Source organism: Dipodomys ordii, unplaced genomic scaffold, assembly GCF_000151885.1.
Source record: "Dipodomys ordii isolate 6190 unplaced genomic scaffold, Dord_2.0 Scaffold14, whole genome shotgun sequence".
NCBI classification, from domain to species: domain Eukaryota; kingdom Metazoa; phylum Chordata; class Mammalia; order Rodentia; family Heteromyidae; genus Dipodomys; species Dipodomys ordii.
This window is the reverse complement of record NW_012267230.1, coordinates 16,267,931-16,279,892: the sequence shown is the minus strand read 5'-3', so window position 1 is coordinate 16,279,892 and position 11,962 is coordinate 16,267,931. Positions and strand designations below refer to the sequence as shown.

Below are 11,962 nucleotides of genomic sequence, written 5' to 3'. Positions count from 1 at the left end.
AAACCCAAGGCCCCCGAAAATCCCCAATTCACACCCTGCCAGCCTGAGTTCCCTGGGAAAGCCCACGTCACTGTGGTCCTGTCATTCAGGGTGTACTGCGGGCAGACCTGGGGTGTCCCCTGTACCCTGCCGGTGGCCCCGGCGGGTGGGGGGGCAGGACTGGTGTGTGTGAGCCCCCAGCCCTGCCCCGTTGTCACGCCGCAGGAGCCCTGGCTCCGTGGTGTGGCTGCCCCAGCCCGGAAGAGGACGCTCAGCCATCCTGGGAGTGCCGCTCTGCCCGCTCCCGTGGCACATGGAGCCTCCTGCGCTGAAGCCCTCCCCGGGGTGGGTCCTGGCCTCCGCAGCAGCAGCTGCACTCCTCCGCTTCTGCTCTGGAGGAGGCCTTGGGACCGCGTGTCGTCTGCAGCCAGCCGAGGCTCACTTCAGCCCTCACGTCTGGCCTGGGGGCCTCCCGGTCTGATGGCACCGTTCTGAGGTATGATGGGCGGCTCTGGTGTCGGCCGGGCCTTGTTGCTCTGTGCTCCCTCGTCTCCGTGGGAGTTGTCTTGGGTTTGCTGCAGCTACAATGGCCTGGTATTGAAATGGCCCTTCATGAAACCGACCAAGAAAGGCAGGAGTGATGGAGGCGTCCCTTGGTGTGGGAACTCCCCTCTGTTCTTCCCGTGGGGCCGTTCCGTGTCCCCGGCACTCCAGAGGGGGAGCCCACTGGGACCGGGGAGCCAGCCTCCCGCCCCGGCCTTCACGGGCGCTGTCCGAGGTCTTGGCTATTGTACTGTGAGGTCCTTGGCTAGAGCAGAGGGCAGGCGGACCAAGGCCTCCCACCGTGGGTGTCCAGCCCTTCAGCAGCACCACGCATCCTGCCTACCCTGTCTCTAGCCCCAAACACCTTCTGTAGACGTACCCTAGGCCAGTGCTGAGAATCCTGCTCAGGACGGACTGGAGACCAGAGCCCAGCCTCCCTTGGGATCCTCTGCGGCTGAGGGTGACAGAGCCAGGACCTGGTCCCTGGCCTAGTGCACACCCGCCTTCCCTGTGGAAGCCCTGAGCTGGATTTGTCCTGGGTAGATGCCCCACTGTGGCCCGGCCAGGGCCCTGGTAATTAGCACTTGTCCTGGCAGAGTCTGGATCTAGGTCACTGCCCCCAATTTAAAATTGGAACGGAAGTTCCCAAATGAAGGCGGAGGAGTGCCTGCCCTGTGGTCCTGGGATGGAGCAGGTCCGCGCCCCGCCCCCGCCCCCCACCCGGCTTTCACAGCACGTGTCTTGTCTTGAGCATGCCCTGCCCCTTCCCTCTGACTCTGGAGGCTGGTGTGGTTACGGTGCTCTCTGTCATGCCGCAGCTAGAAAGTCCATGTCTGAGCATCGTGGGCTGCCTTTCCAGCCCTTAGAACAGCCTGGCCTGGGGCAGAGATGGAAGGGCATTGGCTGGGTACACCAGCACAGAAGCAGAGGGGGGAGCAGCTCGAGCCTCCTTGGAGAGTGGCGTGGGCCTGTCTCCCAGGCCAGGGACTGCCCTGCTCTGCCGGTGCAGATAGGCCAGAGGGGTAAATCAGATGTGGAACAGAACTGGAAACCTGTCACCCCTGCCCTCCCAGAGAGGCACGGTCATTCCCCGGCAGGCCTTGGCTCCTTGTTGCCCCAGAACCAGCATCTCAGGCCGGGAGGCGGCCAGCTTGAGGCCCCCATCTCTACTCTGGGCTGCTAGAAGGGGAGGTGGGGCTGTGGGAGCCACACTGCAGGACACACCCACACCCCTAGCAGGACCGTGAGGTAGTCCCCAGAGTGCTTGGCTCCTGCTTTCCCCTGAGTCTGGGCTCCGAGCCCCCACCGGGCGCAGTTCTGCCCCGCAGGTGCTTGCTTCCGTCACCCTGGTTTGTTAAGGGGGAGCAGGAGAAGAGAGCATGGGCATGCTGCAGGAGCTCGAGCCTACAGCCCCCGCTGCGCAGGAGGCTGAGATCTGAGCACTGCAGTTGGAAGTTGGTTGGCCCAGACAGAAAATTCCTTCAGTCACTCTATCTAATTAACCAGCAAGAAGCAGGGAGGGAAGTGTGGCTGAAGGGATATGAGTGGAAAGGCTGAATGAGAGCACAAGGCCCTGAATTCAAGCAGCAGTGCACACGCACGCACGCACACACACACACACTCACACACACAGGAAAAGAGATGCCCTGGCCCATTTCCCAAGGGAAGTTCAGCAGTGCAGGGTTGTGCACTGGTGTCGGCTGGCGAGAGCTGGGGGCGTGCCTGACTGGGCACCTGGCTGGGCACCTCCCAGGGACAGCAGCTGTGTGCATGGGAGCCCACTGCTGTGCTTGCTTAAATACCACCCGGCCCAGAGGCCCACGGGATACCACGTCCACACCGTCCCAAGAGCTGGGCTGGCCTAGGCAGTGGTGGTACATGCTTGTAATTGTAGCACTCAGGAGACTGAGGTAGGAGGATTGAGAGTTTGAGGAGCAAGACTGTATCGGGGGCAGGGGAGGCGGGGAGGAGGAGCTAACCAGTGAAAGGATACCCAGGATCTCAATAATATCCTTTGTAATGCGCTCATACTGAAAGAGCACATTGCAGATATATTGGTTACACAAAGTACATCAAAATTCTCTTGTAGGTAGGCCTGGTGGCTCATTCCCGTCATGCTAGCCGCTCGGGAGGCTGAGCTCTGAGGATCGCGGTTCAAAGCCAGCCCGGGCAGGAGCGTCCGTCAGACTCTTATCTCCAGTGAACCACCAGAAAATCGGAAGTGGTGCTGTGGCTTAAAGTGGTACAGCGCTTGCCTTGAGCAAAGAGCTCAGGGACAGCGCCCAGCTCCCGAGTTCAAGCCCAGAGGAAGTGACAGCTGTATAGTTCAGGCTAGCCTCAACTCGTTAGTCCTCGGTGCCCAGGGCCTTAGCCCCTGAGCGCAGCGAGTTGCAAGAGTGTGCCACTGTGCCTGGACCTGTGCTGTGCTGCCCGGCCGAGCTTCCAGCCCTGCCAGCCCTTCTGTAAAGGGCCTGGCTCTGGGGCGTGTGATCTCTGAAAGTAGCCACCTATGTAAGCAAGCGAGCATGGCCACCATGTACAAAAGTGTTTAGACCCTGCAGTTTGAATTTAATAACTTTTACCTTTTGATTTTTTTCTAGCCATTAAAAAAATGTAAATGTTGGGCTAGGAAGGTGGCTCAGTGGTAGCACGCTTGCCTTACACGCATGAGACCCTGGGTTCGGTTCTTCAGCACCACATAAGCAAAAAGAAAAAAGCCGGAAGTGGTGCTGTGGCTCAAGTGGTAGAGCGCTAGCCTTGAGCTGAAGAGCTGAGGGACAGCACCCAGGCCCAGAGTTCAGGCCCCACGACCGGACCCAAAAAAAAAAAAAAAAGACAGTGACACACACACACACACACACACACCCCTACCTTCAAGACAGTACCACACACGCACACACCTACCTCCAAGACAGTACCACACACACACACCTACCTCAAAGACAGTACCACACACACACACACACACACCTACCTCCAAGACAGCGGTGTTGCTGCCGAGTTGCCTTGTTTGTGCCCCTGGCGTCACGGCCACGTCCTCACTGCAGACCCCACGCCATGCGGGTCCTGCTCTGTCGGTGGGGGAGCTGAGCAGCCAGGGTCTTAGGGAGGTGCTAGGCCAGCCGCGGCCAGTTCCTTGGGAGAAGTTGCCCCTCGGACTCTGAGTGAGAAAACCATCAGGTGAATTCGCTGTTGCCCAGGGCACCCAGCTGGTTCTAACTGGAGCCAGGTGGCGAGACACCACAGCCCCCACTGGGCCTGGAGCACTGGGAACATTGAGCAGACCTGGGATTCGTGCCACTGATCCCCCAGGCATCCGGAGCTGGCGTCCCCAGGCCTCTCGTGCACCAAGGACACGTCCCAGCCCCTCGCCTACCTTCCCTAGCTCCATCTTGGTACCAGCGTGACTGAGTCAGAGAAAGGGCTGATGCTGAGTGTCAGCAGCGTGAGGACCGCTCTGATCAGAGCCTGAGAGAGTGCTGACCTACCCATGGGAGAGCAGCCCAGACGCCCACCTTGGCCCACTGCCCTGGAAGGAAACCCTACTGACCTAGGATCCGCATCCATGGGTCAGCTTCCCAAGTCCCAGTGAAGGGACTCAGTGCTTTGCTTGGTTTCATTCCTCACAGTCAGCTTTTGTGAAATGGCCATTTCTGTGACACACACAGTCCACCTGCTGAGACTCCAGCTGAGATCCAGGCCCTGGAGGGAGACCAAGAGGCCTGGCCCATGCCCGCGGCCATGGGCAGCCTCAGGTCCCTTGTATTTCCTGGGGCTGGGTCAGGCCGGGGACTGTGGTTGGCATGGTCAGCTGCCATCTGTAAGGCTCAGCTTAGCCCCAGACACCCTGGGTTTCTTCTCTCTTTCTTTTCTTTCTCTTTCTTTCCCTCCTTCCCTTCCTTCCCTTCCTTCCTTCCTTCCTTCCTTCCTTCCTTCCTTCCTTCCTTCCTTCCTTCCTTCCTCTTTTGGTCAGTTGTGGGGGCTTAACTCTGGGCCTGGGTGCTGTCCCTCAGCTCTTCAGCTCATTGCTAGCGCTCTACCACTGGAGCCACAGCGCCACTTCCAGCTTTTTTCTTTTTGCTTGTGTGTGCTGAGGAATGGAACCCAGGGCCTCATGCACGCGAGGCCAGCACTCCACCACTGAGCCACTTCCCAGCCAGGGCCTCATGCACGCGAGGCCAGCGCTCCACCGCTGAGCCGCCTTCCCAGCCCCGAGCCCCCTGGGTTTCCTCTTCCTTCAGTGGCTCCAGGCATCTCTGAGGCTGACGAGACTGCTGCTTCTCCCTCACTTCTCCTTTCTTTGGCTAAATGCTTGCTTGTCCCTTCCCTCTGTACTGAGGCCACGCTCGTGGGTAAGGTGGGTGGGTCCTGGGACAGGTGGGGCAATGTCCCGGGCCCCCGGGTGTGCTGCGGGTCAAGCATCTGTCGCTGTGGAGGATGCTGACTTTCAGCCTCCAACCCCTGCCCCCTGGTGACGTGGCTGTGAGGGGAGCCTCGTGGTCAGCCCTGAGCCCTGCCCCTGCCCTGCTCCCTTTGCCCACCCCTGGTGGCGTGGCAGGCTGGGACACCCTCCCAGGGCCTCTGGGCTCGGTCTGTGAATCACACTGTGTCTTCTCTCTATTCTCTCTCTGTTTATCTCTGTTGTTGTGTCACCGACCAGCCAGCAGCCTGTCTCCGGCGTGGGCACTCTTCCCTCTCCATGCTCCCGTTGGTGCGCAGTTGGCCAGAGGTGACCAGGCCTGGCTCTCGGCGTGGCCACTCTCAGCGGGGCCATGGGGAGCTCTGCCTCCTCCCTGGCCACCGAAACCGAGTCGGACCACGGCTTCCCCAGGGGGCCCCCCTACTCGGGGCCCCCTGCAGCAGCTGGCTGGTGTAGGAGCGGCCCCGGGGGAACTGTCTGGGGGAGTGCCCTGGTCGCCAGACAACACACACGTCCCCCCCGGGCCCGAAGGTAAGAAGGCGGGAAGGGCTGTCTCTGGACAGAGGGGTCCTGGACAGGAGGGCTCCTCCTTGGCAAGGTGCTTGCTCAGAATCCAGGCACTGGAATCTCACACCTGTCATCCTAGCTCCTCAGGAGGCTGAGGACGGAGGATCACAGTTTGAAGCCAACTTGGGCAGAAAAGTCCATGAGACTCTTACTTCCAGTTAACCACCAAAAAGCTGGAAATGGAGGTGTGACTCAACTGGTATAGTGCCAGCCTTGAGTGGGAAAGCCAAGCAAGAGAGTGAGGCCCAGTCCTGGTGCGTGTGTGTGCACATACGTGCCTGACATACACGCACAGTGTTTGCTTTGAATTAGGATTCCTGTTTCTCAAGCCAGCCACTCTGGTAGTTCGCTCCTCACCTGAGGTACGGTAGAGCTAAGAAACGGATTATCTCTACTATTGGCTGAGCAAATCTGGAACCCTGTCCTCATCCCGGGATGCTTTGCCTAGCCCGCCACTGGGCAGTGCTTCCCATGGCCAGTGGTGCTCTGAAAACTGTCTGGAGACCCTTTCAGGTCACCGGCCGCCAGCGCTGGCCCCTGTGGTCAGTGAACCAGGAGTGCCAGTGTGCTGCCTCAGGTCCTCTGGGGGCTGCTGCTCCTGGGCTGTGTCTACTGCTCCCACATGGCTGCCTGCAGGGAGGCATGAATCTGCATTTGCTTCGGGGACCTCCACCGGCCGGGCTCCCTCCTGCGGAGGGGGGGCCTGAGTCCCGGGCAGAGTCTGCAGAGGTAGCTCTGTTTTCTGGGTGCCAGCCCTGCCCCTGCTGTAGATGGCCCACCCGGCCCTTGCCGTCTGCTGCGTGTGGGAAGGGCAGACATAGAGGTGCCGGGTGCGAGATGGGCCTCCTGGAGTAGCTTGAGCACCGAGGTCTGAGCCCCTGGCTAGAAAGGCCCTGGAGGAGGTCACAGTCCTTAGGAAAGTCCAGAAACTGAATTACTTAAGTAGATGGGAGCCATTGGGTGTTCAAAGTTCACAGCTGTGCCAGAGGCTCTATTCCATGTGTGCGCGCGTGTGCGCGTGTGCGTGCACATGCGATGCCAGGGCTCTGTTCCATGTGTGTGCGCGTGTGCATGCACATGTGATGCCAGGGCTCTGTTCCATGTGTGAGTGCACGTGTGTGCGTGCACATGCGATGCCAGGGCTCTGTTCCACGTGAGTGCGCATGTGTGCGTGTGCATGCACATGCGATGCCAGGGCTCTGTTCCATGTGTGTGCGCATGTGCATGCACATGTGATGCCAGGGCTCTGTTCCATGTGTGAGTGTGTGAGTGCACGTGTGTGCGTGCACATGCGATGCCAGGGCTCTGTTCCATGTGTGTACGCGTGTACATGCATGTGTGAGAGAGACAGAAGAGGGAATACTAAAAATTAACCTTCAGTTTCTGTCATTGGTGCCACAGTGCTCCAAGGAAAGCCTTGGGGGTGTGTGGTGCTAGGGTTTGAACTTGCCCTTCCACAGAACAGGCAAGCACTCTGCCACGGATTCACACTTCTGCCCTTTTGCTTTCTTGGGAGATAAGGTCTTGAGTCCACCCTGGACTTTAGCTTCTTACGTAGCTACAGTGAAAGGCACAAGCTCACACCCAGTTTTTATTGACTGAGATCAAATCTCCCAAACGTCTCACACAGGCTGCCCTTGAACCATGATGTTAACCGTTTAGCCTCTTGAGTTGCTAAGCTTATAGGCATGAGTCACCTTGCCCAGCACCATGTCTTTTATTACTTTTTTTGCCAGTCCTGGGTCTTGAACTCAGGCCCTGGGCACTGTCTTGAGCTGCTTTTGCTCAAGGCTAGCACTGTGCCACTTGAGCCACAATGCCACTTCACCAGCTTTTTCTGTGTGTGTAGTACTGAGGAATCAAACCCAGGGCTTCATGCATGCTAGGCAAGCACTCTACCACTGAGCCACCTTCCTTCCCAATCCCTCCATGTCTTAAACAGCTTTTTTGAGATATGGCTTTGTATAACATCAGATTCACGGGGGCTGGGAAGGTGGCTCAGTGGTAGAGTGCTTGCCTTGTATAACTGAGGCCCTGGGTTCGATTCCTCAGCACCACATAAGCAAAAAGAAAAAAGCCAGAAGTAGTGCTGTGGCTCAAGTGGTAGAGCGCTAGCCTTGAGCTGAAGAGCTGAGGGACAGAGTTCAGGCCCCACGACCAGACTCCAAAAAAAAAAAAACCCAACAGATTCACCTCTTGTAAGTTCAGTCATTTTCAGTTATTTCCTAACTGTACAAACATCACAAGCCAGTGTATAACATCTCTGCACCCCACAGAGATTACATCAGTTTGCTGGCCTGCTTCTCATCTCCAGGTTTGCCTTCCCTAAAAACTTCTCACAACGGGAGTTGCAGTGTCTAGCCTGGGTGTGGCTTCCACAGGAGCCTGTTCACTGCACACCACCCCTCTGCCTCCGGTGGACAAGTGAACGCAGTGTGCTACAGCGTGTGTGGATTTCACCCCTTGTCTGTGGATGAAGCTAGACCACCCTTGATTGTCTGCTCACAGACGCTTGTAAATAGCTCTTTGACCCTTCGTGTTAAATGTTCGCGTGGACATAGGTTTTCGTGGTCTTAGATGGGTCCCTGAACTGGGGTTGCTGGATTTGTGGTGAGTTATGTAACATTCAGAGAAGCTGCGTGCTGCTTTCCCGGCAGCTCTGTCGTTTTTGTTTCCACCGGCAATGTCAAAGTGTTTCTGTTCCCTGTCTGGACGCTGCTTCTAATGGCCTGGCTTAGTCTGTTCTCCGGTCCTGGAGGTGTGTGGTGACATCCTTGGTCTGGCTGGGCGTGCTGAGCATCTTGCGTGTTTTTGTCCACCTTTATAAGTTTTCTTATTTCCATTCATGTCTGTTAGAAGTAGACTTGCTGGCCCCGGCCGTGGCTGGCTGTCTGCAGGCCAGCGCTAAGGCCGCGTTGGCAAGAGGCACACCAGCCAGCGACGCCACTCGCTTGTCACATGGGTGAATGGTTTTCCCTTTCTCTTTTACTATGTTCACGTGTACAAATGGAACTTGGAGACTTTTAACTCCTGAACTAGGGTCATCAGACATGTCCTTCTGGAGTGAGGGAGGGGAAGGCTTGGCGCGCCCCCCCCCCGCTGCCCGCTGGGCCCACCTGTGCTGACAGGCAGGTAGGCTTGGACCTGCGACGTGGACACGGGCACCATGGGAAGCAGGCAGTGACGGGCTGGTGGGAGCCCTGCCAGCCTCTCCCAGGCCCCTCCTCCCACCCCCACGCAGCGGTCCAAGCCCCCTGAGCCAGCCCTCGTGTCGGGAGCCTGCCGTGTCTCATCAGCAAGCAGGGAGGAGGGCACACCCCACCTAGGAGAGTGGCTTGGTGCCTTCCTTACCCCAAGGTGACCTTGAAGGAAGAATGCCCTCCACCGGGAAAAAAGACTTCAGGTGCAGTCTGCCTTGGGGAGCAGCTGCTGACCTGAACGCAGCACCCTCCAGAACGGTGAGTCAGACAAAGGCTGGGTAGTGGACAGGCGCTGCACCTGTCTCGTGGCATGGCCTGCCAGACTGGCCACAGGGGAGATGAAAGGGCTTCAGCCAGGGTCCTGCGCGGGTGCTGTGGGGGACACCACACACCTCGCTGGCTCCTCCCAAAGGGGGAGGTGTCTCCAGGGCTGCCGTGCACACGGGTCTCCGGCCCTCCCATGTGTAGGCCAGGAGCTCACAGCCTCCCTGAGAATTGGAGCTGAGGTGGGCCCACCAGAGCAGGGCCCTGCTCCCTGCGGACCTCCTGCAGTTCCTGGGGGTGGGGTGGATTCCTTGTGTCCTGCCGCGCAGGTGCCTCAGGTCCGACTCCACGAGCTTCATGAGTTAGGCGCACTTTGTGTTAAGGATCATAAAGAATCTTTAAACTTTGTTTCTTCATTTCCGGTGCTAGGGATCAAAACCAGTGCCTCTCCCGTGCTAGGTGGGCACTCTGCCTGGGAATGACACCCTAGCTCTGGTTGGAGAATTCAAAAAGGCCTTTGCCACCTATCTAAGGTTGGTCTGATCCTTCAGCTCCAGATGCAGGCTTTGCTTTGCAGGCCTTGCCTTCTGCTGCATTAGGAGTTTCAGGCCTGGGTCCTGTCCCATCTGCCCACCCCAGATACAGAGGCCTTGGAGGCCCACAGCTCAAAGCCAGCCAGGCAGATGCTGTAGGAATCCCTAGTACAACGGCCTCCTCTGGCAGCAGCAGGCCGTCGAGTGCCGTCCAGTCTATCTTGTTTATCAGGTACTGTCTTGGTTGAAATCCGCCCATGCCACATAGGGAATCATTCGATCGTGTGTGCCCTGCCTCCCCTCCTCCAGGTGTGGGCACCATGCTCCAGTTCAGCTAGGCCCAGGGGAAGCCGTGGCCACACAGACTGGCTCCTGGGGTCAGTAGGGACCCGCACGCTCTCCTTTCCAGTGCTGTGTGTTTGGTCGTTTGTTGTGTGTTTTTGTCAGTCATGGGGCCTGGGCACTGTCCCTGAGCTCTTTTTGCTGAAGGCTAGTGCTCTACCACTTTGAACCACAGCGCCACCTCTGGCTTTCCCATGGGTTAACTGGAGATAAGAGTCTCTTAGACTTTCCTGCCCAGGCTCCTGAGTGGCTTGGGGCAGGCATGAGCTGCCAGCGTCTTTGAGGCTCTTCCTAGGTCTGTGCCAACAAGTAGGGTACCTCCCTGGAGGAGCTCCTAGAAACTGCGTGGGGCCCAAGTCTTCTCTCTGGAGACGCCTCCTGGGGAGTGGGCTGCCCCGGGGTGTCCTGCATGGCTGTGCTGAGAGGAGGCCCACTGTGGGTGCTTGTGTGTTGGTGGAGGTTTTTGTAGAACATGGACTCCGAGGGAGCTTTGACCAAGAATGGGTCTCCGTATGGGGGAGGTGAGAGGCTTGGGGCTTTTCTGGGTACAAAGGCCCAAGTCAGACCTGACCCACCTCTGGTTCAGGCCCTGAGCCCAGCCTAGTGCAGCTACCAGACTGCGGCCCCAAGGCTCTTAGAAAGCCCCCTTGTCCCTTTGGGTCTTCTGTGGTAAGGAAGACTGCCTGCCTTCCTGCCAGCACTCAGCCCAACCATGGGAGGAGCAGCCCAGGCAGCTTCGGGAACAATTGTGGTGCTTGGTCGAACTTGTTTCACTGATTCTTCTGAAGAGGCCAGTTTTCTTTCTTCCTGAACCAAGAGGGCCAGAGGCACATGCTTTGTACCTCCATGTAAAAAGCAATTGATTTCCCCACAAAGCAGAGTAGTGGGTGTTGGTTTGAGACTAGGAGTTTGGAAATGCCTTGGTGGTTTTCACCCTGCAGCCCACATAGGCCCAGCCCCCTCCCCACCCACCCGGGTGCCCTCACCTCCTGCCCTGGGGACTGCATTCCACGTCCACCTCCACTGTGGGAGGAAGGGTGTGGCATGTCGCAGGTGGGACCTGGTGCCCGACCCTGGGCAGCCTCCACACGGCTCGGCAGTGTGTGATGGGGGTGCCAAGTCTGCGGGGGCACTTGCGCAGCCCCAGGGGCTAGGGCCCACAGGGGCACCCATGCCCCGCCGTGGACGGGGTGTCACTGTGCCAAGGATGCTCTGGGCAGATGCGTTAGACCCTCTGTCTCTGATGGCAACACCCCTGCCCTCCCAAGCTCCGGGCGGAACTCAGCCTGACCCCAGTGGTCCACATTTCTCGTCTCTGGCCCTGCGGCTGTGGACGGCCGCCTTCCCAGGGAAGGGTGACATCCGGCGACTCACAGCACGGTGTGGCGCCCGCTGACCAGCCCCTTCCTTGCAGCCACACACACTCGCCCGGGTCTATGGCCACAGCCGGGGAGTGGTCCTGTGCGCGCTGCACCTTCCTGAACCCTGCCGGCCAGCGCCAGTGCTCCATCTGCGAGGCCCCCCGGCACAAGCCCGACCTCGACCACATCCTGCGGCTCAGCGTGGAGGAGCAGAAATGGCCCTGTGCCCGCTGCACGTTCCGGAACTTCCTAGGCAAGGAGGCCTGCGAGGTGTGCGGCTTCACTCCGGAGCCCGTGCCCGGGGCCTCCCTGCTCCCCATCCTCAACGGCGTCCTACCGCGGCCGCGCGCCGCGCCTGCGCCCGCGCCCGCGGAGCCCGAGCGCAGCTGCCCGGAGGAGCCGGCCGGGGGCGCGCGGGACGCGGGGAAGGAGCCGGCCGCTGAGGAGGCCGCGGCCGAGCCCGGGCGCGGCTGGGCTTGCCCGCGCTGCACCCTGCACAACACTCCGGTGGCCAGCTCCTGCTCGGCCTGCGGGGGCCCCCGGAAGCTGTCGCTGCCGCGCATCCCCCCAGAGGCCCTGGTGGTCCCCGAGGTGGTGGCCCCCGCGGGCTTCCACGCCGCCCCTGCCCCGCCCCAGCCCGACCTCCTCGGGAGAGGCCCAGAGCCCGACCCCCGCTCCGCGGACCCGGAGCCCCCCAAGGTCCCGCCCTTCGGCCCCTTCTCACCCACCCTGCAGAACAATCCCGTGCCCCGG

At 59.5% G+C, this 11,962-nt stretch overlaps 1 protein-coding gene across 1 annotated transcript in view; it reads left to right on the top strand.

The window, feature by feature from the left end:
• The first annotated feature begins 5,353 nt into the window (after nt 1-5,353).
• Capn15 (calpain 15) overlaps nt 5,354-11,962 on the top strand; it is an 11,629-nt gene continuing 5,020 nt past the window's right edge. Inside the window, exons 1-2 of the mRNA XM_013011296.1 lie at nt 5,354-5,473; nt 11,263-11,962. Coding sequence (XP_012866750.1) covers nt 11,285-11,962 — 678 coding nt within the window. The 5' untranslated portion in view covers nt 5,354-5,473; nt 11,263-11,284. The remainder of the gene's footprint in view (nt 5,474-11,262) is intronic.